This window comes from Centroberyx affinis, unplaced genomic scaffold (assembly GCF_046629955.1).
Source record: "Centroberyx affinis isolate AG114_WGS23_722 - 3 ecotype Tasmania unplaced genomic scaffold, CSIRO-AGI_Caff_v1 ptg000545l_1, whole genome shotgun sequence".
Classification (NCBI taxonomy): Eukaryota; Metazoa; Chordata; class Actinopteri; order Beryciformes; family Berycidae; genus Centroberyx; species Centroberyx affinis.
The window spans coordinates 31,226-57,376 of record NW_027279191.1 but is presented as its reverse complement, the minus strand read 5'-3'; the positions used below and the strand labels follow the sequence as shown (position 1 = coordinate 57,376).

Below are 26,151 nucleotides of genomic sequence, written 5' to 3'. Positions count from 1 at the left end.
GTGTGGACAGCTACCTGGCGGTCTGCCGTCCCCTGGCCTTCCTCCGGCTCAAGGACCCCAAGCTGCGACTGTCGCTGTGCTTCCAAGCCTCTGTGGTATCTCATCCGTACCAAGGGACTGCCCGAGGTGAAATGCCCCTGTGGCTCCGCTGCAGAGCCTCCGCCTTCCAAGACTGACACTGTGGCAACAATCTAGAGCAAGGCTGCCCGACCTTTCTGACATGGAGGGCCAAATATGACCGGGAAGGGAAAAGGGAGGATGTAACCTGAATAGTGTGTCGTAGGCAGCGATAGGTAGTTACTGCTAAATGCAAAACAAAATGTAACTACACTGTCATGTTAAAAGCTGAGAGAAAATAATGTAATAATGTAGTACTTGTGAGAAATTAGAATATTACTTCTGGGAATACTTTTAAAGTGAAAGTGAGAAACTCAGAAGGCCATTTTAAATAGCTGCAGCTGTTCTACGTCTTCATGAAATGTGGCACAGAAGAAAATTTGTGTTTGTACCTGAAACCTGAAATAAATCTCCTGAACTTTAATTTTTTCACCTTTTCTTATCTGTACCGGTACCTTTGCACCTCAAATATGGCAAAGTAATCTGAACATTATCAGAATACATTACTGAGTTTGGGTAGTTGTTTGGATTACATTACTGATTACAATTGTGATGAGGTAACTAGTAATGGGGAATGGAATACATTTTTAAAATAACTCACCTAACCCTGGTTGTAGGCCCAGAAAAAAAGCAGCTGGACTTTCATTATGTAGAAATGTAACAGGGCTTATATCATTATAGTGTCTGTGAATATGCCTTCTAATAAGCAAATTATCTCAAAATCACTCCATAGATTTAATTAAGAAATAGGACTATGGTTGTAACAGAAATTGCAACAGCCAATATATTAAAAAGCGTTTTATTTAGGAAATGAGACAAAAATCCCAGTTTTGGCATTGATAATCAAATACTCTGATGAATACTGCAGCAAGTTTGACACACACATGTGAGACTTTTTGATCAAAAACAGAAAATGAGTCCCAGGATTAGGACTCATTTAAAATGCCTTTATGGCTTCTTTGTACTCTGATAAAGGAGAGTTGCTCTCCATGTTGCTTATGGCTTCACACCCACAAGTGCCTAAGAGGGACTACATGGAGAGAGGTTGGACTGCGCGTATCACTTGATCCACAAATGCAGATTCAACACTTACACACAAGCCAATTTTACAGTTGAGAATGCTTATCACAAAAAAAAAATACTTATGGAAATTGTAAACATACTCTATATATTTTGTTTTTCCTATAAAGTATGAGAGAGAAAACACATACTCACAAATATGTGTCCATTTGTACAAATCATTGCACACTCATTTAAATGACAACACAAGTTGAGAGATATTTGTTTGTGGATAGTAAAACAGATTTGTGATGTGTCTCTTATTTATGGATCATTATACACACATTTGTCAATAACGAGTCCAATCTCTCTCCATAGGACTACAGAGTTTATGCGCTGTGTTCAAGAAAGAGCACAAATATACAGAAAAAAAACAAAACATTTTTATTTAAGGCAGAGGGGTTGCACAGGCCTATTCACCAGATTTCAAATACCAATGGAAAAGCTTCACCTGTTTTCTGACATAAATAATATAAGTGGATGGAAATCAATTCATTTCTGCCAAATGTAAGATATCTGAAGCGGTATAATTATATATTTGACACCCTCTGCTGTCTCAAAAGCCGATCCAATCTCTTTATATAAAATAAAATGTCCCACCTTGTACCAACAGGGAGCGCTAGAGATTCTGAACACTGCAAATCACTATTCACTGTTATGCACAATCAAGATATTTTATAGATTAAAAGTATGAATTAAAAATGGACCACTGAGCCTCCCTGGAAGCTACAATCATCAGCTTAAATACAAAAAGGAAACATAATGAGCTCACTGTATATTAGGGTCATGTAATAACATTATGGAGTCAAAAGTGCACCTAAAAGATTTTGAATTTCCAAAATACACGATATCCATTTTACAAATTAAAAAAAGTTAATTGAAATTCATGGCTTAATAGTTCCAAAATATAAATGATTCCATCGTCAATATATTTCACAAGCAATGTTATAAAATAGCTAATAAATAATAAATGACTTTCCAAAATGATTTTGAATTTCATGACAGGATGAATTTTTTAAGAGTGTCAGTATGTCACCTCTTTCTTTTCCAAATGCTGGATATCACAAAAGCTTTTGCTATAAACCCAAATCCTCATTAACATCTATCTGACAGAGCTGGACTGTATGAAGGAACGCTGAGTAAAAGAATAATATGATAAAAGTGCATTTGAAAATGGGCCTTTTTATACACACTGAATGTACAAAATATTATGGATCTTCCTGATACTGAGTTGCAGCTCCTGTTGCACAATCTGCATCTCAATTGTCTCAATCCCCCATTGAAAACAGTAGCACATACTCTTAGAAAATGATTGATCATAAAAAAATTAATTAAAACAAATTAAAGAACTTTTTAAAAGCATACCATGTAACTTTAGTCCTTGGTTGACCAAATGATGACACAAACAGAATAGATATGGAATGATGAACTTCAGCTAATGAATTTTACATAGCATTTGGAAACTAAAAAAATATTTAGTAACAGGACTGTCCTAGAACACAGGTTTAACATATTAATTCCTACACTGTATGGTATTCCCCTTAAAGTAAATACCAAATAAATAAGACTTTAGTTTCTTAATTCTGCAGTTTAAACAAAATCAAAGATACATTTACAAGGAAGAAGAAGCCAGACGTCATGGAGTCGACATGACATGCTTCAAAGAGGTTAGCAGGAGGGTTTTCAAGTATTCCAGTAATAGAAACAAAATGCAAGACTTACAAAATCCACTCGACGAGAAACAAAAATGTTAAAATCTTAAATGTTACAAAGCTGCATATTACTCTTATTCTTGATCTTATTATTATGATTTGCTGTTATGTACTTTACCGCCACTGTTGGGCTTGGCAGTGTACCAAAGTAAGAAAAATGTCATTTGAAGAAACAAATACTTACTTTGGGAATTATGTTAAGAGTGCTGTCACTTCCATAGAAAATAATGAAATAATGACATCAATCTGATTTCATTTAATCTTATATACGATATATAATGTCATATATCATAACATCTCCACCATTGCATATTGCTAAATATACATCCAACAAAAATTTGAACTGTGTGGTTGAATTTGCATTTAATTTTTTTGGGAATATGAGTAACCTTTTTCCATCAGAGGCTGTTTGGGACGTTAAGTGCTTTAGACCCAAACTCTAACTGCAGCTAGTAGACACATTAAAACAAAATTAACTGGACATTAACAGAAAATACTGAAAGGAAACACCCACATTCATCGCTGCCCTCTGGATCTCTACCCGACGTCTACAGGATGATAGATCCCGTCACAACAGCGATAAGCAAAGAAAGGAAGAGTTGTTCCAAAATACTATAACCACCGTTTGAAAAAAAGTGACACAAAAAAATGATCAAATTATGGTTCTTTGTAATATAGGCAACATGTCCTTAGTTGACAAAATAGTAACACAAACTAGATCCTCTATGTTTTAGAGAAGCTGAATGATGAACTTAAGATAACGTTTTTGGCTTCTGGTTCAAATCCCAAGACCAGCTGGGAAAACCTGGGTGGAGAAAGTGAATGAGAAACACTTTTCCCTCCATCCACAGTGACTTGTCAAGGTGCCACTGAGCAAGATACCTAAAGAGCAAATCCACACCAAATCACATGATGCAGAAAATCTTTGTTGCACTGCTCTCTGTGGGTGAAACTTCAAAGCATGTTGCACTTCTGGCCACGCCCCAATCAGTGATGTCAGAGCAGGTGTTTGGCATCAGCTGTCAAAGGCAAAACACCCGATTTTCTGCCTTTTGTGATTTAGTGTTGGATTTGCTCTTTAACACTGAAGTGGTTAAAGCAAATAGGATTGATAATAAAGATTTAAAAAATTCTGTGGCACACTTATGTTTGAAAGCATAAAGTTTCCAGAACCTTCAGCTCACAAATAATTTTAATGGGTAGAGATTTTTTTTCAAAGTGGATATATAGCACTTTAGCAACTAACTCTTCGTCAATACTGTACATTCATTCAAAACCCAAGCATACGCTCTAATTTGTGCACAAAGCCCCTCCCCTCGGTGCTGACAGTGCAGCGTTAAGCAACCCACCACACTGCTGAATGTTATAGAGAGCTGACATGCAGGAATGATATCGGCAAAACACCAAAACACTTCTGTCAGTCACATTTGGCCCTGAACGCACCTCCGACCAAAATAACCCATGCATTGTCTCTTTCCCGTTAAATCTCCCGCATACTGGAGAAGTAGCCAAATACCCTGATCTGAACCAATACTGAGTTATATATTTTTTTTTTTTGCAAATAATCTTTATAAAATATACATTCTGATATGTGGAAGCGAGCCGTCGCGTCGCTGGCAGTGAATCCGTTGTCTCATGTGGAGGCGATCTTTCCGTGGACCCTGAACCGGTAAACACAGGTGTACTCAACATGACCCCAGTTACTGAGGATACGCAGCTCCGCCACGCGATACACCATATCACTGGGGTTCTGTGTGAGGGGGGGATGAGAGGAGAGGAGAGAGAGAAGAAGAGAGAAGAGAGAGAGAAGAGAAGAGAAGAGGAGAGAAGAGAAGAGAAGAGGAGAGGAGAGGAGAGGAGAGGAGAGGAGAGGAGAGGAGAGGAGAGGAGAGGAGAGGAGAGAAGAGAAGAGGGGAGGGGAGGGGAGGGGAGGGAAGAGGAGAGGAGAGGAGGGAAGAGAATAGAAGAGGAGAGGAGAGGAGAGGAGAGGAGAGGAGAGGAGAGGAGAGGAGAGGAGAGGAGAGGAGAGGAGAGGAGAGGAGAGGAGAGGAGAGGAGAGGAGAGAAGCGAAGGGAAGGGAAGGGAAGAGAAGAGAAGAGAAGAGAAGAGGAGAGGAGAGGAGAGGAGAGGAGAGGAGAGGAGAGGAGAGGAGAGAAGAGGAGAGAAGAGAAGAGAAGAAAAGACACAAGACAAGAGAATAGAAATAGAGGACATGAGTGAAAAAAATAAGACGAGATGAGAATAGAATAGGAAGAAAGAAAAGGAGAAGAAGAGAAGAGAGGAGAAAAAAGAAGACAGGAGAATAGAATAAAATAGAAGAGAGAAGAGAGAAGAGAATATAATCAAATAAAGAGGACATGAGTGAAAATAAGATGAAAAGAGAATAGAATAGGAAAAAATAAAAGGAGAGGAGAGAGGAGAAAAGAAGACAGGAGAATAGAACAGAACAAAACAGAATAGAATAGAATAGAATAGGAGAGAGGAAAGAAAAGGCAGGAGGAGAGGAGAGGAAGACAGGAGAATAGAATGCAATAGCAGTGAAGAGAATGAGACAACAAGAAAAGAATGTGTATGAGAAAGAGCACAAAGAAAAAGAAAGATGAAAGTAGTCAGATTGTGTGTATTTTGGCTTCCAAGTCATTACAAGAGTTTACATAAATCTCACACTTTCTGCAGACTCGTCCCTTGATAAGTAACACAAGAGGCAGTTAGGTCAAATCCTGACTTTTGCTAAATGTCACAGGGACTAAAGCTAAAGCCCGGAGGCAGGATACTGGACTCAAAACTGGTCTATTTATAATCTGTCCCATCTGAACTCACAGGCAGCTTGAACGTCTGTGTCGACTCTCCATCCTGATCGTAGGTGAATTTCCCCAGCAGCGTGCCTTCCTCTGTGTCGTTTACCATCCCCTGAGAGAGAGAGAGAGAGAGAGAGAGAGAGAGAGAGAGAGAGACAGACAGAGAGAGAGAGAGAAAGAGAGAGATATTACATTAGTAAGTCTTGACTATTTAGAATGAGAATTATCATCAACTTAATTGCCAAGTACAATAAATAGGAAGGAATTTGTCTTGATGACAATGGTGTAGAAACTTATTGACAGCTTAGGGCCGGATCATGCTGTGTTTTTAGCAGCCTTGTCTTTTCTGTCCGTTTTATTTCTACTGTCCAATTGGACAATCTTGCAATAAACCTGGAGGACGACCCACAGATTTACGTTACCATGATCTACACAGAAAACAGCCTGGAGGCAGATTAGCGCTGTACTCGCAATTACTGAAAACTTTTATTTATCATCAATTTTTATTGTTTATAATAACTATAGAATTTAGCTAAATCATGTTAACCTTACTCTAGGCTTCAACAAAAAAAGGCAGTGTAGGGCAGCTTCATTGTTCAGTGTACACGCACCTAAATTACATCCTAAATTTTAGATGTATTCACATCTGCAGGAAGGAAAATAAGCTTTATGGGCCTTCTTTAACCCTTTACAACTCAAAATACAGCTGAGATACAGCTTTACTCCAGTGTTAACAAATATTATGAATATCAACAAAAATTGTATTGCCTCAAACTCCAATCCACATATAGCAACTACGTAAACAGAAATCAACGTACACATGTGGATCCAAAGACGCACGCAAATTAAACTGAGGACAGGCAGCTCGGACAGTAACATGCTTGTCAAAAATGTATTGTCAGGATATTAGTAGGTGGGGAACAGGCAAGACAAGGTGTTTACTGTCACTTTTTAAGTACATAAATAGTAAATGAGGAAGTGGCAGGTGCTGCAATCTGTGTTTTGGTGAGGGAAAGAGAAATCTGATTTCATTGTGTTTTCTGGAGATGCATTTCATGTAAATGTAATCCAGTTAAATCATGTGTAGACACAAGATGCATGTTAATGTCAGGTGTAACAGTGAACAAACAAATCCAGTCTTCAATCCAATAAATCAGTTTGAAAACGAAGCCAGTCGTGGGGTGACGTGCTGCAGTTCTGAATCCGGAGCACTCACATAAACCTCGAAGTCTTTGGGCGCCGAGTCGATGCGGCCGGTGGGGGAGTTGCAGCGCGGCAGGTGGTCTACGGTGACGTGGGTGATCCTGATGGGGTGAGAGAGGGAGATGACCAGGGTGCCCTGGACACCGTGAAACGCCCAACACTTCCCTGGGAGCAGCACCGGGTAGCCCTGTGAGAGAGGGAGGAGGGAGGAGAAAGGAGGGAGGAGAGAGAGTGACTGTTAGTTTCTGACCAAGTTGTAAAGTTATGAACCTGAACATAACCCTAAGCCTGAGAGAAAGAGGAGAAGGGATGGGAGAAAGAGGAGAGAGAGAGAGGAGAGAGCGAGGAAAGAAAGGAGGGGAGAGGTAATTAGGAGCTAGGAAGGTGGAGATACGAAAAGAGAGGGAGGAGAGATGTCTTGAGAGGGGAGAAGAGGGAGTGAAGTGATGGATGAACAAAACCTGTGAGGAGGAAATAAAATAGATTTGAGATGATAGGATGGAAGAAAGAGGATAGAAAGAAGAGAGAGAGAGAGAGAGAGAGAGAGAGAGAGAGAGAGAGAGAGAGAGAGAGAGAGAGAGAGAGAGAGAGAAGAGAGAGAGAGAGAGAGAGAGAGAGAGAGAGAGAGAGAGAGAGAGACTACCTGAATAACAGTGCGTGGGCTCTCAGACGGATACCACAGGGGGAAACCAAACAGGGTCACACATGCTGAACGAATACGGTACGTCTCCGAACACCTGGTGCTGACCACACTGGCACCTACACACACACACACACACACACACACACACACACACACACACACACACACACACATACACACACACACACACACACACACACAGAGTAAAGGAGGAGCTCAAAGCTACTTTATTGTATCCAAATGCAATACTAAGCATGATCAGGGTAGGAAATTATTTTTTTCATCTACTGGCCAAAGTGGCTGGTAGACCCCGAATTCCTGAAACACTTTCATTATTATCACAACTCTGTTTTGTCCTGTCAGTTTTTTCCTGTTTATTGTCGATAAATGCTACATTATTAAAGCTTGATATCTATATTAACGATGCAACATTATGAAAGGCAATACCAAAACAGTGAAAAATCTGTTCAAAACTATGTAGCTCAATGAAACCACAACATAGACACGATCAGAGCCTCTTGCACCGCCCACTGTCGGTTAGAATAGAGCGACCCATTAACCAAGCTGCTCACAGTTCACACCTGACAATACCCTGAATGTGTACATTTTTAGCACGGGTGGCCACAGTGGGAAACTAGACCTCTAACACTGTCAGTTCAATGCTCTTCCCACTGAGCTACACAGAACCAAACACTGAAACATAAAGCCCAGTGACTGTGAGATGGACATGTTCCCGACCTTGTGACTCCAGGGCAAAGTCGGCCATCTTGTCCGCTACGGGACGTCCGCAGTCTGAGCAGCTTTCTTTACCAATAAGACTGTGGGATTCCTGCTCCTGCTTCACATTCACACACACATATGCATACATACACACACACAGACATGCATAGACATACACACACACAAACACAGATGCATGCACGTGTTAACCTGAAATTAGATTAACGTGAGGCAGATTTTGCTTCAACTAATCTAGTCCTTAATTCAATCTTTTTTTCTTTCAAATCTTAAATTTCATTAAGTTATTTTTTCCACAATAAGAATATAAATGTTTCTCACACAGTCCTACCCTGAACTAATGGCCACTGTCACAGGATCAGAATGGAAATAAACCTCACAGTTATATTGTGTTAGACTTTTGGTGAATGTGATTATATACTGTACATGTATGGTATTTGACTGGAGACAACTGTTAATATCCTCTAGCTATGGATGTATGTATCTAGATTTGTGCATGTGTGTCTTCCTACCTTGATGCGGTCAGTGAGCCACTTCTCCATGGCCTGTTGGAGCTCTGGGGTGAGCTGGTTGCTGGGTGGGGCGGTGCTGGGCTCGGGACAGGGGGCCGGGGGAGGCATCATCTGGATGGACGTCAGCTCCTGGGACAGCTACAGGAAACAGGAAGTCACAGCAACATCTAAAATTATGCCGGGCAAGCTACAGAAAAAGGAGGTTAGGTTCAAAGTGTGATGATCATCGGCAGGGAATTGACTGACTCTGAAAAGTAGGAAGATAATAGATACAAGTAGGGTTATGGACGCATCATATCGACTGATGTGTCTCTATTGTCTTTAAAAAAATTAAAAAAAAAAACTCCCTTTACCAGCCTCCTCCACTTAATCTACATCTCCCCTTCATTAATGACATTTATTCATTGGGTGAAACCAATAACAGATCATAGCTTTCACCTGGATGCAGCTGGTCAGTTTATCGCATGGAAAGAACAGGAGTTGCACAGAGTGTATGAGTATGTGTGAATAAATGAATGCATGCTTTATATATGTATGTGTACACTGTATCACCATTACATTTCTAAAATCCAACTTTATAAGCTTTCTTTTATGTGATTGTTTCTACTACTGAGTTAACTGTGACCCTTTTCTGTAATTGTTTTCTTTTTCCAGGTTATGCATGTTATTATGTTTTTTTTCTCCAATTATTACCTGTGGAACTCAGTTTCATCTTTTAAGTGACTTCTTAAAACCCACTTATACACTATTTACAACTTGTAATCATATGTTGTTTTTTAAAATCTCATTTCATTTTACATATATATTTAGTCTTCTTTAACCCATTTTCTCTTGAATGGATTTCATATTTTTAATCTCCTCATTTTGTATTTTAGTAAAAAGTTTATTACTGTTATTCCTTGATATTTGTTCTTGTTATTTTATTATTCTTAACTACTTTTCTTTTTCTTTTGAATGCTCTTCCCAATTTTAACCTCCTTTTTTCAATACTATTTTATTTTATTACAATTTTAGGCATTGTTTTATTGCATTCACTCTCCTAACTTTGCTTATAAAAAGTGGTAAACAAATAAAGTTCATTAGTATACACATCTAGTGTATCTCTAGTGTAGACGTCTCTGTCTGTTACCTTGGCATTCTGGGCCTCCACAGCTTGGATCCTGAGGTCGAGGCTGGCGGTGGCGGAGCGGCCTTCTGTCTGGTACTCAGCCATCTGCCTGTCCAGTCCAGCGACCTCCTTCTCCAGACGCAGCTGAACCTCGGAGTCCGCAGCCTCCAGCTTGGCTCTCATACCCTGCATGTCCAGCTGGATCCGCTCCTCCATCTGAGAGGGGAAGATACAGTAAGCCAGCAGGGTCAGTCATCCACTTGGTGGTGTTGTAGTGTAAGTGTAGTGCAGGTGAGTATGGGTCCAATCGGTGCTGAGAGCTGGCGTGGGATTTCTACCATGAGACGATTGTTTTTTTAGCCATAACTATGAAACTAAGGGAGATGGAGATTTGATTCTAAATCCTGAGGGTATGTTTGCAGGGTCAAGAAATCAGTTTTAACTTTCAAGAGATAGGAATGATGTCTTTAGGCATAACAGCAAGTTGGAGAATTATTCAGCGTTGGCGGAGGTTTGCGCTCTCTGTGTGCCTTCTAATTACATCTTTTTCTGTGTATTAGTTAGACCCCCTGGTTTTCTGCTATTCCATGAAACAGGTTGCATCACTGAAAATAAGAAAGTAACAAAATCATGCATAAAAGCATCCTAAATTCTCTGCATTCGCCCATGGAAAAGATGAAAACATACAAAATGAAGGTAGAAAAATGGAGGATGTATATTTTGGTCTCCCAGAAAAAGAGAGAGAGAGATTCTCTCACCTGGGAGAAATGGCTTTCCTGTTTCAGCAGCAGCTCCCCCTGCAACCACACACACACACACACACACACACACACACACACACACAGAGGTTACAATTTTCAAACATTAATTCAGATCAACAGGTAAGGCCTCAAAATTATTCCATTCATTATATTAAGATAGCTTATTTTGTTAAAACAAAGTCAGTTTCGGTGAAGCTATAGTGAGTGAAGCTAAAACAACACACTGATAAGATTTTCTCTCATGTCACATGGTCAAAATTCCAGATGATCTGATTCTTACCAGGAGACGCTGCATCTTCTCTTCTACAGTGGCTGAGACAACGGCTGGGTCCTGAGGAACAGATTAACCTTTTAATACTATCAATGCAATGTAACATAAAAAGAATGAATCAACATCTCAAGTATTATTTATAGTGAGAGATCATCAGTTGGTATGGCTGTAAGACATGAATAACATCTATCTATCTATATATCTATCTATCCATCTATCCATCTATCCATCTATCCATCCATCCATCCATCCATCCATCCATCCATCCATCCATCCATCTAACTAGCACAGATAACCAATGAGATGCAGCCCTACCACCACAGGTGTAGGATGCATGATGTTGGGTTGAGGAGGAGGGATGGCAGGGGAAACAGGTTGACTCTTGGGTTTTGTCGGTGTCTGGGTCTTCAGGACGGTCATGCGGGAGATGAGAGAGATCAACAAGGGAAGGAGGAACCAAATACCTGGAGGAAACAGGGGGAACACTGCACTGAGCACAACACTGAGAAACAGAGGGAACATTGAGCCGAGAAGAACCATCGGCCGAATCCATAAACCTAAGAGCAGAGGCGCTGACCTGGGAACCTGGGCCATGTAAAGTTCACTATGACTTAAGAAGCAAACTGGTCTCTGATCAATACTACTATTCTAAGATATCTTCATGAGAGCGGGCCTGGTGGCAATTTCATGAGGGTAACACATAACAAAAGGCCATGTGTCACTTCGTAAAATGTGAACAAAAAACTGGAGACCAATCATCACAGCTAGAGACGCCTCTGACTTTCTGCCAGCAACGTTATAGTTGTCAACTGATGAAAAATGGTCTGTTCGGTTAGTTCTCCAATGTGATCATAAAAGTTTTTTTCTTTTCAGTTTTTCATAAACATGGAAAACACTGAAAATGAGATTCTAACGATTTAGGTTGCAACATAACCAAACACTACCAATGTCTCCATGGATGACGAGGTGTCTCCAAAGCATGTTTGAAAAATTTGCAGGTAACGTATTGACGTAAGTTGCAAACTTGAAGATGATAAATGTCACTTACTGAGAATTACGATGATGAACAGGAGGAGGAGGCCAAAAGCCTTCTTCATGCGACTGTTGCATGACGCATTAGCTGCAGGAGAGAGAAGCAAAGTTGAAGTGCCGGGATTTTGTGTGCAACATAGGCACCAGCAAACACAGTGTGTACATGCACACATACCAATTCACCTAAACATGCAAGTACACACTCTACTACACGTGCACACACACACATACACATACACACAAAGTCACACACACATCATACCTAGAGCTGTCAGCAATGTTATTCTTGACTGTACTGCAGCGACTGCCGATGTGATTGAGCCTACACAAAACATAGAAAACACTGAGATCATTATACAGTCACACACACACACACACTCTCTCACAAGTTCAAGTTTGTTTATTTCTATAGCCCTTTATCACAAGCATGTCTCACAGGACTGCACAGAGAATGAGATGACATAACAGCCTATCTATTCTACATAGCCTATCCTACCCAGCACCAGCATTAGACCCTCAATGCATATAAGAAAAAACAAGAAAAAAAAAAAACCTTGTAAAGAAAAAAAAAAATGGAAGAAACCTTTGGGCGGGCCAAGTCAAAGAGGGATCCGGGAAAATAGATAGATACATAGAAATATATAAACAGAAACACACACTCACATAGACACACACATTCGCACGCTCACTCACTCGTCTGACTAGGAGAGCCGTTGCTGCTGCTGCTGTTGTGTCCAGTAACAGGAGCCCCACTGACACTGCTGACACCACTGCTGCTGCCATCGGCGCCGGGCCTCCTGTAATGGCCTTCAGACGACGAATACCCCGAACTGTCTATGCTGCTCTGGTTCGGGTCCTTGTGGTGCGGTCTGTAGTGGCACCCGGCCCGGCTGGAGCCGTACAGCCCGGACAAGGGGCTCTTCTCCGGGGGAACAGAGGGGCAGCCGGTGGGCGTCTGGCTCCGGGCCGACGTTGGGGTCAGAGCGGGCCGGGGGGTGGCCGTGGTCGGGGTGTAGGGAACGGTCCTCATGGTCTGCTGGGTCTGACTGGACTGCAGGGCCGGACTCAGACCTGAGAGAGAGATGGAGAGAACAGAGAGGAGGAGGAGAGAGAAGAAGAGCAGCAGAACCCAGAGTTGGGGTCATTTACCATTCAATTTAGGAAGTTCCTTTTCTTAAATAACCAAAATTTGTAACACTTCTAAAAATGTACATATATATATATATATATATACATCATATCTTGAATTAAATAATTAATAATGCTCTATCAAACCAAATCTAACCAAATAGCATCTCCAATTTACATTCTGAATTCATTTGATTTCTGTGAATGTGAAATGTCCCCAGCCCTACTTCAGCCACTCAGTGATTCCAGGGCCAGGAAGTTGTATTACTATTACAGGAAATGGTGTCATTATTACTGTTGTACTTGCAGGAAGTGATGTCATTATTACCGTCGTATTGGTCTGCTGTGATTGGCAGCTCGGTGCTGGGAGAACTAGCATTGCTATTGGCTCTGCTGGAGGTACGAGAACCGGCCTTACGGCTCCCCACCTTCTTCTTGAAAACCCTGAGAGAGAGAGAGAGAGAGAGAGAGAGAGAGAGAGAGAGAGAGAGAGAGAGAGAGAGAGAGAGAGAGAGAGAGGGAGAGGGAGAGAGAGAGACAGACAGACAGATAGACAGAGAGAAAGGAGGGAGAGAAGGCAGGAGAGAGAAAAGGAGGGAGAAAGGGTGCTAAAAATTACAATTTAAAAAGAGTTACGAATCAGAATCCGAGTTGCAAATCAAACACAGACACACATACACAACACACACACACACACACACACACACACACACACACACACAGTCACATACCTGACAGGACTCTCACGGTAAGATATGTTCGTCACGCTACTGGAGTCAGACTCTTCGTCCGAATGGTAGTAGCCGCCTGACACCAGGCGAGCACTCCTACGAGACATGACTGAGAGAGAGAGCGAGAGCGAGAGCGAGAGCGAGAGAGAGAGAGAGAGAGAGAGAGAGAGAGAGAGAGATGATTACTGTGACATGTTTGCTTACTGTATCAGATGACAACATGAGAATATGCAGCCCAGTGCTGCTGTCTTCATGAGCTGTTTTATATTGCACAACCTGTTCGATTACGCTGACAGGAGGTGGTCTGTAGTGCTCTGTGTGCATGACTGGCCTCAGTTTATTAGGCACAAAGTGAATAAAAACACTTCAACATGTTAAAAAACTATTATTGCCAATGCACATTGCACTTCTAGGCCATTTTGTTGTTTGGTGGTGTATTTTTGTTATTCGCATGAATAACTGGCCAAACAGACGATGTGACATCATGTTTAGATATTTTCAGCGCAGCTACAATGGAGTGTGATAGCAGAAAAATGTTCAACTATCTACAACATCAACGGTAAACGGTTCAGGTTTTGGTGTTGGTCCCTCAGAATCCCTCAGAATCTAAGAGCAAGGGCTTCTTCCTCGAGCTGCCATTTTGCACCAATGTTCAACAGTCATACAGATTGAGCAATTATACAGAGACATCCAACATATGTAGAGGAGGCAGTAGCCTCAATAGACCAGAATGCAATGCAGCCAGCACTCAACTGGAAAAACTCTTGCTCTCTTGTTCTTGCTATGCTATTGCTATCACTATTGCTATTGTTCTCTCCACCTACACATACTGAATACAACAAGTTCAGGCACATTCTCTGGGCTGAAAAGGCATTATCTGAAAAGCAGGAAATCAATAACTGAAGTAAAAGTAGATGAGGCAGGTTGAGGGAAAGTGGGTACATAAAATAAAGTAAATTACAAGACTTCATCACAAAGTAGGCTAACGCCTAGAACACAGACTGATGATATAGGCTAAGTGTAAGAGTATTTGAAGGTGGATTTTTCCTTTAAAGGTATCACAGGTTCAAAGGTTAACACCATAACATTTGTTCTTTAAATCCCATCATACTGGTAATTCTCATCACAGCTATGGGTTCATGCTTCAGGTCTGTCCCAACCAGTAAAAGAAGTAAAAGTATAGTAGAGAATGTAGTAAGTGTGTAAATCCAACCTGTTTTGGACAGGAGCTGGAAAAAAAAGTATGAAAATGAAATGAAATAAAAAAACAAAACAAAAAAACAACTCTATGCCCATGCCATGGATCCAAGCTCCCAATACTTGCTGGCTGCTTGCTTTACCAGCAAGATCTTTGTCAGCCCTCCTGATATTTTTCAAAGAATAGGCTACAACTCAAACGGGCTGCCTAAGGATTCAGTCCATCACATAACGGACAGTCATCTAATCCACCTTGATATCAGGATCACATGGTTTATACCAAGGTTTCAATATGGCTATTCTTAAGAAAACACTTAATGTTCTTTAAGAACAATTACTAGCACACGGGACAATTACTACCTCAGATCCTGATGAATTGAGTTAAGCTCTCACGAATGTCACATTTGATTTGAATGTGTTTGATTCCATTGTTGAGCTTTGATGCTGACAGGAGGTAAACCAGGCTACTGCAGGCTAGTTTTTGTTCCCCCCCTAAACAAAGGAGCCAGACAGTGGTGACAGCCCAAAAAATGAAACTGGTAGTCAACAAATACAAACAAATATGGAATTTAAGTTTCTTAAAATACACTTGCCCTGTAGAATGATGCCCCCCTCCTCTCTGTTTTTATATCTTTAGTCTGACTGATGTTTTCCTAAGTAATAGCTGACAGAATAGTAATAGTAATAGCAGCAGCAGCAGTAGTAGTCGTAGTAGTAGTAGTAGTAGTCTTAGTTGTAATGGTAAGAGTAGTAGTAATAGTAGCTGTAATAATAGCTGTAGAGTAGTAGTAGTAGTAGCAGTAGCAGTGGGTACTGTAGCAGTAGTTAGTAATAGTAGTAGGCTAGTAGTAGTAGTAGTAGTCGTAGTAGTAGAAGCAGTGCCAATAGCAGTAGGTGGTAGGTAGTAGTATCAGTAAAAGTATCAGCAGCAGTAGTAGTAGCAATAGCAGCAGCAGCAACAGTATTCAAATCAGTTTAAGTAGGAGTAGTAGTAGCAGTAGCAACAGTACACGAAGCAGTACTTTGTAGTCGGTGGTAGTAGCAGTAGTTAGTAGTAGGTAGAGGTACCAATAAAAGTATCAGTAGTAGTAGAAGCAGTTGCAGTACCAGTAACAGTAGGTAGAAGTACCAGTTAAATATCAGTAGTAGCAGTAGTAATAGCAGCAGTAACAGCAGCAGTAGCAGTTTAATTAGCAGTAATAATAGTAGTAACAGCAGTAACTAGTAGAAGTAGTAACAGTAATTAGTAGTGGGTACTAGTACCACTGAAAGTACTGCAGTAGTAATACTAGCAACAGCAGGAGTAGCAGCAGCAGCTCTCTGACAGATGCTCTCCTGGTTAATCCCTCCCGTCTGTAATCCAGCTAATCTACAGCACCGCTCCTGCTGCTCACACACACACACACACACACACACACACACACACAGACACATCCATGCTACAGAACAAAGACACACACACAGAGCATACACTGTACATACATGCATACATTGACAGAAACACACACATGAACTGCCGTACCTCAACCGACCCTCCATAGTTACGATGAAACAGATTTTTGAGGAAACGTCAGAGCTGAGCAGCAGGTGATTTAGGACGATCTGACAATCCAGCTGCTCTATCTTTTCGTCATGCTAGTTAGAAACAATCTGCCATGTAAACTTCAGGACATGCTAACATCACAATCATTATATAACGGGTAGTTTAAGCCAAGCAATCTGATTGGTCAAAGACGTGCTCTTGCACCATGCAGATATTTACCACAAAGTACAGCTCACCAGGCTTTACTGGTTGCTATGCCAACTCTTGTGGTAACCAGGGAGCCAGTAAGGGTTTCGTTCTTGTTTCCCCCTGTTTTTTATTCTCATGTATGTACTTTGCATTGAAGAAAACTTTCAGTCAGTACACACGCATAAATGTCGTATAAAAACCATATACACAAGAGGGCATTCTTTACTGTGATAACGGTTACGACAGTGAACCGCCTCATAACATCGCCATCACCGATGAAAACCCACCATCAAAGTAGAAACTGACTTCTTAGGTATTATTGCTGGAAGAGGGACTTTCAGCCAAGCAATGTGATGAGTCAGAGATGCATGCACACTGTACTGATAATTCCTTCAAACCACACCAAGCACTGTGCCCATAATTACAGTAGAGAATGGCCTCTCGTATATTACTGCCATAATAACAATTCAGTTCTAAGGAATACAAAAGTCCTCACTAAAATGCAGCAGACTTCAGCTTAAAGATGACAGCTATTTGCAAACCACTGTTATGATAGCAAAGACAACACATCCCAACCGGTTGGCGCACCTGCGCTCTACTAATTCATTTTTATATTGCCATTTCAAAAATAGTCCTGTAACCAGAAAGTCCCAGAACTGATCCCTGCTGAAGTGTCACTGATCAAAACACTGAGTCCCCGCCAGCTCCAGGGATGCCGCTCTATAGCTGATCCTGACCTTTGACCTCCCTGTGGAGGGAACAGGTGGAAAAGACAAAATTGAGGGGCAAAAGAGTCTCATAAAATAGTCTGAAGCATTTCCTAATGGCTACCATGAAATCATAACATCCTGGGTTCAAATCCAATCTAGGACTTTGTTGCATCTCTCGCTCTCTCTCTTATCTTTCCTTTCTCTCTCTCTGCTGTGCTCTCTCCAATAAAGCAGAAATTAACATAGCAGGGTGTTTTGGCCTCATCACACAATTTTGAAAAGGCATGTGTCTCAACAGGAGACACACAAACACACAGAATTGAATTAACTCATCAGCAAAAAATTTTGACATCTTGGATTTTCTGCCTGAATTCTCCATTGAAGCAACAGAACAAAATAACAGCTGCTAGAGAATCCGGCCATTAAAAGTGAGTTGTTAGAAATTGTTAGTCTGAGCACTACATTGAGCTTTGTTCAGCTCTATGAAAACCACTTCTGTTAACTTTCACAAAGCCTGCTGAAATCTCCTTTCCCCAGCAACATTATTCAAAATGCTCCAAGCTGTTAGGAAAACCACTAACCTTTAGACAGTGTTCTGTGATCCGGTGCTGTAACTTTATGTGTGGCAGCCTTCTGGCAGCCAGGTCTCCCATGTACAAGAGACTTGTATTCTCACAAAGACCGGCCTGGTTAAGGTTTTAAGTGTCCTGATGTCGTGACAGGGCTACAGCAGAGCGGTAACTAGGTCTAACTCACGCTGGTGGAAAGAGTTGCAGAAGAAGATACAAGGGGAAGCTGTGGCTGGTTGCACTCAACAGATAGAGACAGGAAGTCAGCGTGAAAACACACACACACACACACACACACAGAAAAGAAAAAAAAAACTTCACACGCAAAAAACAGCATTGAGGCTTACTTCATTTCTAGATTTTTCTCATTTGAATTACTTTTATCAGTGCAGACTATAAAACACATGCACAGCACAAATGTTTCTCTACTAAGGCCTTCCGCTCAATATAGTTTTTTCAGTGTGTATAATTTTTTCTTCTTTGTCATCCTCCACTGGTTCTGTACACGAAACTCTTGAACTGGGTGAGTGTGCCGCTTTTTTCAGTCTGACAAGCAAATTAGGTCTGAGAGTGAAAAGAGACAAGTGGTTAAACCGTCACTAGACTAGTGTCGATGATGTCATCAGGCAATAACAGCAGCATGACACATGACCACGCCTAACAACAGTCCATCACTGTGGTTGCCAACGGACCCAACACACAAGCCTCCTCTGTTTACTGTAAATAAGAACAACAGTGTGATACTCAAACTGATTTTTCTGTAGCACTGGCAAAACAATTCAATATTTGAGACGTTAATTTTCACAACCCTCAAGTTTCCCTTTTTCAAAATCGTCATCAATCATAAGTTCATCACTCAATATCTCTAAAATAGAGAGGATCAAATCTGTAAAAAGTATTATCATTTTGTCATCAAAGGACTACCAGTTAACTTAAGCTTTAAAAAGTACCATAATTGTGTGCTTTGTGTTTGTTGATCGTTTTGAATGAGTAGGTCTCAACCGGTTGAAATCATAGCCCCTCATTAAACCACTTGCCTCTCTTCAGTTAAGGCAACGTTTTCTCAAAGCAAACTTTTTATTAGAACTTTGAAAGCCAAAACATTACAGTGGGACACTGATAACAGTGTGGCAGTGCTGGGCAGCTCCCAGTTGTGAATTTGTGTAAATTCTCCCTAACACTACAACTACTCAAACATACTGTTTATGAAAATAAGAATGAGTTCTTGCATTTTTGTTTTGCATATTACCCACTGGTGCTCTTATCCTGCGAGAATTACAAGTGCAACAGTGGAATAAGCTTCAATTCCTTGATCACCAACATTACAAGCAACTAATAGTAAAGCGGTCAAAGGTCAGAGCATCAGCACTGTCACAACAGTGTAGGCTAAGTGAAACACAACACTGCTATCACATAAAAACCTCATATCAGCATTTCAGAAATTGAGAAAAACAATTTTTCTTCTGACAACCAAGCTTTTTTAATTACGTGATGGGCTTTGAAATGGTTTCACAGAACATAATGTCCTCAGCACAAAATAGACCATGTGAAGGTTCAAATCGAGAAAAAGAAAAAACAGCCACAAGGGTTATGAGCATTTCATTCCACAGCGACAACAGCCTCTGTTTGTATGTGAGCAAACAAACGCCTCTCTTTCACACAATTAGCATTTCCCTCTTCCTAGTACGTCAAGAGGCTTTAGCTAAGAGCGCAGAGAGGGGAGCAGTTTGTACCATAATTCCCTTAAATCCTCCCTTCCACTTGAATTGCCTCAGTGCAGCCTAGCTCAGCACTTTTCCCCTCCTACCAACCCCCTCCTCCTCAGTTCACAAGATACTCTCCTTCACAAAGCTCCTTCTCTCCTCACTGCCTTTTTCCTCCCTCTTTTCTTCTTTCTTTCATTTCACCTCCCCATCCTTGACCTCCATTCCAATTGATATATTGTAGGATTGTTTCCAGCTAATCATCACTCTACCTCAAAAACAAATTACATTTTAGAATTGGCCATTCATACTCTGAACTCAGAAAAGCTGCTTTTGTTCCTGAAATGGTTTGCAAGACCGTTTGAATTCCAAGAGCCTTGTTTCAACTAAAATGAGTTCAAGGGTTACATTGTGGAGCTTTTCAGAAAAAGCTATTTTTACCATGGTCACTGTGTGTCCTTGTGGTACAATTGCTCCATGTGTAAATGTCTGCTCTGTATCGACAGCCTGTATTGATATAAGGACAATTATTTGAGCTCCTGTGGGAGTCGTGAGCAGAAAGACACAGACGGTGCTGTTCATTCGCTGTGGGACGCAATAGCCTCTAAAATAGAATTCAGGCCATGTGACATTAAAGCCACACTAGGCAAGATTTTTATGTAAAAATACACCCGTCTTATCAGCCTAAATCACAAAGTGGGGCTGCAGCAGAGAAGAGAGAAGTGTCCCATCCCCACCATCTTTTCCCTATTTGCCCAAATGAAATTCTGATGTTGGGGTATGTACACTTCACCACCTGCAGGAAGAGACAAATCAACACTTAAGAAAGGGTGAAATACAAACTGTCTCCTAACCAGCAGTGAGCAGCTCTCCGCCCAGAGAAAGCAATCTAATCAACATTAGATCTTTTGCCTCTCTTGTCCATTTCGTTTCCTTTGGTATAAAGCATCATGGGAAACATGAGCGCTCTGTGTGCAGTTTACTGAGACTGTGCAGTTGGCCTAGATCATTTATGGGTACTTAAGTTCAAATCTTTCAAGCTGTTACCTGTCATGCCCATTTGTAGCCGCCAACGTGCGAAGCTGCCTAGTGTAGCTTTAAAACTTTCACATGAAACATACATACACACACACACACACGCACGTGAGCCCCATAAGCCAGTGCAGGCATCTAAATTGGATCAAGCTCTCTGGCCATCAGCTGAGGGAGCAGAGAGCGAGATGTGGTGATGGTGTGTTTGCTGAGGGCCGGGCAGGGTGGAGCACTGTAACTGGTCCAGCAGCCTGACCACAGACACTGACAGGACAGAGAGAGAGGGAAAGGAAGAACAAGGAAAATGGCAAAAACCAAAACACTGGGAGAGTGAGTTAAGAGAGGGAAATGAAAGAACAGAGAGAGAAAGAGAGCGAGAGAGGTGAAGGAGGAGGGGATAGATCGGGACAAAGGCATCGACAGGGTGGAGAGAAAGGTAGAGAGAGACGGGCAGCGCAACAAAGACGAAGAGATGAACGATGGACAAAGGGAGCGAGCGTGACAAAGGGAAGGAAAGAGGAGACAGGGGGATGCAGAGTGTTTTTATGTGTGTGAGAGTTTGAGTGTGAGATTGCGAGAGGGAGTACGTGTAGGAGAGTTTTGTTGGTGTGAAAGAGAAAGCAAGAGAGGTTTGTGAGAGAGGGGCAAAACAAATGGAGAGAGAGAGAAAAAAAAATGCATGAACGAAGGGCAGAAGAATAAATAGAAAGTGAATACAGAAGGAAGGAGAGTGAAAAGAAAGGAATGCGAAGAATCAGTCTTCATCAACCCAGAATAAACTGGCGCCCAATTTTAATGCTGTGGCTAACTTTAGGAGTGAGCCAGTGAGCAGTGACTCAGACATAGAGAATAGGTGAGTCATCTGTGTGCATGGCACTAGATAAATAGCCCCAGCCCTTTGTAAAGTACAGGCTATCTACAGGGGAAAAATGCAAACCACCCAGTCAATTAGCTACAACAGCTAGGCTACCTTATTCCCTGTTGGGATCAATGTGAACCAGATGCTAACAATGCATTCTCTCTCTCTCCCCCTCTCTCTCTCTACATACCCTCCATCGTAATAGCCTATGCTGACTTACGACTGGGTGATATAGACAAAAAATCATGATACTCATAAGAAATCACTATCGTTATTTCATCCTGACATGATTCTCTTGAAAGGTGATACACGACAATATTGAACTATTGCCCAGTCCTTTGCTAATGGAAACAGAAGAAGCAGATCCATCATTTGCAAACAAGTAGCCAAGGTCAGATATTCCCAAACTTTTTCATGTCACCAACCCCCCCAAGTAGATACACATTAGATCCCATTTGATTGGAAGATTTTGCCCCAAGAAACACCATCTGCCAAAACTTTGGTAAATACACAGACTTTTACACAGACCCCCTACAGAACCCTCCAGGACCCCTGGTGGTCCCTGGACCCCACTTTGGGAGTCATTGGCCTAGATAGTCAAAATGTAGAGAGAAAGGGCCTTTGTTTAGTCTAGCCTATTTTCTGAGGCTACATCATTTAAGATGAAACATCAAAGCACCCTTAGGCCCATAGTGCTTACAAGCTGGTTGCATCATATCTAATATTAGACCCTAATGATACAGCTGGTCTTCCTTTGTAGGAACAAGACCAGTTTCTTTCTTGTTTGCATATACTGTAGCATACTGTATACAGTATGACTAAGGAAAAACAGCAATAGGAATCCAATCTTAAACTTTAGAAGGATATGATGCAAATATTACGTTTCAGCAAAACGTGTTCGTATAGAAATAGTGTAAGAATATTATATAGGGATAATATAATATTATAGTGATACCATAGGTGATGAATATACCATGAAGTAGGATAAGCTCACTATGAACTCACCATTGAGAAGTTCCTAGGAATATTGGAATATTATGGTAGTACTTAATAATGTCTTCTTTCCATAAGGTTATGGAAAAAAAACATTTCCCAATTACTTCAAAATATGTTTAGATATAAATCAGCCTATGGTAAAAAAAAAGAAAAAAAGAAAAAAAGAAAAAAGAAAATGCAGAAATTGGCTACAAATGCTTTTGAAGCCTACATGTTGCTAGTTGACATTCATTGGAAATACATTTTGAGTAACCAAAATGACCTTTTACCTTTTGGATATACAAAAATTGGAGATGTTGTCAACAGCGCATAGCAACAAATGGAGCCTATTTGTAGAGTCAAAAATACATTAGTAATACATTTCCTATATGTACTAACATGTAGTTTGGCCTGAATGCGAAATGTTATTTTTTGCAGGCTGTGGGCGATAAACGGTATCTGGCAACACAACAGCACCAAACCAACCGACAAAAGCATCCTCGAGCAGCGCATGGCGAGATGCGCCCGGAAAACTGACACACGACATTTCTAAATATTTAACCACGTTACCAAACGAGAACAATGGGAAACATGACTTAAGCTAGTTTTCTCTGTATCCTTAACTTACCCCGATATGGTGGGAGGCCAGTCAGTCGCAGCAGGACAAAACACCAACAACAACCAGGCGGACAACTGTCAAATTCCGTCTGCCAGGAAACGGTAATCCTCTAATCAGCCCTAACGACCAAGCTCCGTTTAAAGGAATACCACCGCTCTGTTAAACTCTACCGATATCTCACACCGACGTCTCCGTAATTTATGAATTTCCATTAAGTGAAGTATGAAACTAGATTACATTGCTGCAGTCTGAAGCGGCGAGACAGGCAGATGCTTCTAGTGACAGCTAGGAGGTATCGCTACTAGCAAAGTCAAGCTAGCCAGAGTAAAAACTACAACGTCCGGTCAACTTGTACAAAATAAAGTTCTGATTGGCTGAGCCACGTTCGAAGCCGTTGTGGCCGCAGAACCGTTAAGTCAAACAATGCATTATCCATAGAGATATAACACTTTGACGAACACTATGAACTTTTGGATAGCTGACGTCTGTTTTCCGATGTGTTTTTTTATGTTTATGTCATCAAAGCCTATCTTACTATACACCATATACCATAACACAGTGTTTTAATATCTATATTTGCAGCATTTGCTTCACTCCAACTAATTAGGCTAACTAATGATCCCAGTGAGTATTTACACCTCTTTTCTTTTTTTTCTTTCTTTTTTTTGACATCTTTATTGACTAATAGAAATCACATACAAACAAAGAAGTCATTAATACAGACAAAACAACATCAGAGCCAGGGGGAATCTTCTAAGTGAAAACATTAAACAAAGAACACAAATAGGCTGGATGTTTTTTGCAGCTTTCTTATTTTTTGAGTTAAAAATGGTTTTAATGTACTGTTTGGTTTCATTTTAAAATACTATAAATAAATATTTAGAATGGCTAAATTTGGATTTATGAATGAAATATGGCTAAAATAATCATCAAATTGATTATATATAATTCTTTAAGTTTATTACTATTGTTATTGTAGATACCAAACAGTAGCCTACATTTTCCCAGTAAAGAGAAAAGTCAGAGCAATGTTGTCAACAATATAGTATTTTCACCTCATCAGAGTTTTTTCCCCCCAAGTTTTTTTCCCCCCAACAAATTTAATTCAAGCTTTTATTTTGAAGAAAACATGTTCTCTTTCCGGTTTGATCTCGGGCAGCTCGATGCAACGGTCTTGACAATAATCAAAACACAGTGCGGCCCCTAGCGGCTGAGAGTTTCTCTTCCGCCTTCAGCTGCTGTTTAGTTTTACCGACACACAGCGGAGCCATTTAGCCGTTGATAACTATCTGCTGACCGGCTGCTGTGTCCAACTCGGGCCTCATATAGGCTACAGTAGAAAAACTTCTCGAGCACCAAGTTTAAGTTTAAGATCAAAATCAAGTCAAAAATTGTTAATCTTGATGTCATAGTCGTTGGATTTCATTTACTTTTCCCAATTTTCTGTAGTGTATCAAAACCTAATTGAAGTTCTAAATTAAAGGTCAATTAGCCTATTGTAGTGAATGAGTAACACTCTACCCAAACTCACTGACTCATCAGTTACTGCTGAAGTGCCCTTGACAGTGGAGCTGCTCAAAAAAACTTGCACTACTCCAGAAAAAGATCTTTATTTATTTATTTAGGCTATTTATTTTATCCTGAGGCAAAAGTCAGACATAGAATTAGAACTGATAGAATAGTCATTCCCATTCAATCCTATAGGTGAGAGAAATGAGGTTATGACCTGAGGGTTGCTGGTTCAAATCCCTGGTCCAGCTGGGACAAAAACAAACTGGGTGGGGAAAGTGAATGAGAAACGCTGTCCGCTACCACATCAACAACTGTAACAGTATCAGACTGGTTGTGCTGGAAGCTCCCAGGTGTGACTGTATGAATGAACTGTGTGAATGTGAAGCGGGGCAGTGATGACAAAAGGTATGCATGCTCAGCAAACCTTCCCTGGATGAATGCATTTCATTTATTTAAAAAGTATTGAACATATTTGAGTTTCAGTGAAAAATGAAATACATCAAACATTGTGACTCTGACACATGCTGGCGTGAAAGTAAAACTAACTGAATATTAGTTAAGTTATTCACTACCTTGAGCTATTTAGTTATGACATTTTAGATCATGTAATGAACTGCAGGTTTTTAAATGAACATTATTCCCAAAATGGATATATAGCTTTTTGGAAATAAATCCTTCATACACATTTTAGTGTATAGTTTGTTCATTAAAGCCCACCATGTTATCCCCGTACATCTTGTTACATTTTCACAGCTCCATCCTTACAGCATTCAATGTTATTCACCTCCACTACCTACTCCACTCCACTATTTATCATGGCCATAAGGACTGAAGCTATTAGCTGCAACTGTAACTGTGAATATCTGTGTTGTAATGTCTGTAATGTCTGTGAGCCATGTGATTTTAGAGAATTTCATTTCAAAATGAGATATCCAATATTTGAAAAATGTTAAAATCACCCACTTTAAAAAAAAAAAAAAAAAAAGTATGGCACTTGAGGACCTGGGTGATAAAGGATAACACTTTTAGAGTCTCTATGAGGAACTGTAGTGGGTTTTTTTTGGTTTGTTTTGTTTTTTAAATTGTATATGAATATGATTTTGTGATTTAATTTATACAGCACCAAGACCAGTAGCAGGTAATGCAGCTGGCCAAGGCCAAACCTCTCAGATAGAGGCCAGTTTTTATCAGCGTTCCTCCAGTCTGTCCGTCCCGCCTCAGGGACCAAACCCCCAAAACACAACAAAATGCTTTTAAGGAATCCCCTCTGGGCTTTGGCACTCTTTGCAGTATTGCAAGCAGCCCAAAATAAACCCAATCTGACCTTATCACTGGGCAGACAGGGTCCAGGCAGAGGCAGGGAGCCGGTGAATGGCTAATTCCTTATTCCAAGGGATCATTTTGGAAAAAAAAAAAGAGCTCAGAAACAC

General features: G+C 40.7%; 2 protein-coding genes across 3 annotated transcripts in view; one reads left to right on the top strand and one right to left on the bottom strand.

Annotated features, from left to right (window-relative positions):
* The window catches only part of LOC139642915 (uncharacterized), a 28,117-nt gene extending 22,633 nt beyond the window's left edge, over window positions 1-5,484 (top strand). Inside the window, exon 4 of the transcript XR_011695055.1 lies at window positions 5,471-5,484. The gene's annotated coding sequence lies outside the window, so the exon portion shown is untranslated. The remainder of the gene's footprint in view (window positions 1-5,470) is intronic.
* On the bottom strand, window positions 918-23,418 carry sun2 (Sad1 and UNC84 domain containing 2). Of its 2 annotated transcripts, none has more exons than XM_071517970.1 (16): window positions 23,219-23,418; window positions 13,814-13,922; window positions 13,411-13,526; window positions 12,648-13,025; window positions 12,217-12,276; window positions 11,971-12,042; window positions 11,238-11,386; window positions 10,932-10,982; window positions 10,649-10,687; window positions 9,912-10,106; window positions 8,783-8,920; window positions 8,271-8,370; window positions 7,533-7,648; window positions 6,903-7,076; window positions 5,709-5,798; window positions 918-4,638 (listed from the first exon to the last, which is right to left on the bottom strand). In XM_071517970.1, the coding sequence occupies exons 2-16, from the start codon at window positions 13,918-13,920 to the stop codon at window positions 4,522-4,524; spliced, it is 1,902 nt and encodes a 633-aa protein (XP_071374071.1). In that variant the 5' UTR covers window positions 13,921-13,922; window positions 23,219-23,418; the 3' UTR covers window positions 918-4,521. The 2 variants fall into 2 exon arrangements, with proteins under 2 accessions (XP_071374071.1, XP_071374072.1); XM_071517971.1 differs by lacking the exon at window positions 23,219-23,418 and adding an exon at window positions 18,034-18,168.
* Window positions 23,419-26,151: the final 2,733 nt, after the last annotated feature.

Bases quoted from the DNA above. Each gene is read 5' to 3' on its own strand.
- sun2 (XM_071517970.1), bottom strand. From the start codon at position 13,920: ATGTCTCGTAGGAGTGCTCGCCTGGTGTCAGGCGGCTACTACCATTCG. The intron at 13,026-13,410 runs GTAATAATGACA...TCTCTCTCTCAG, and splicing joins CACAGCAGACCAATACGACG to GTCTGAGTCCGGCCCTGCAG. The intron at 4,639-5,708 runs GTGAGTTCAGAT...CCCCTCACACAG, and splicing joins CACAGACGTTCAAGCTGCCT to AACCCCAGTGATATGGTGTA.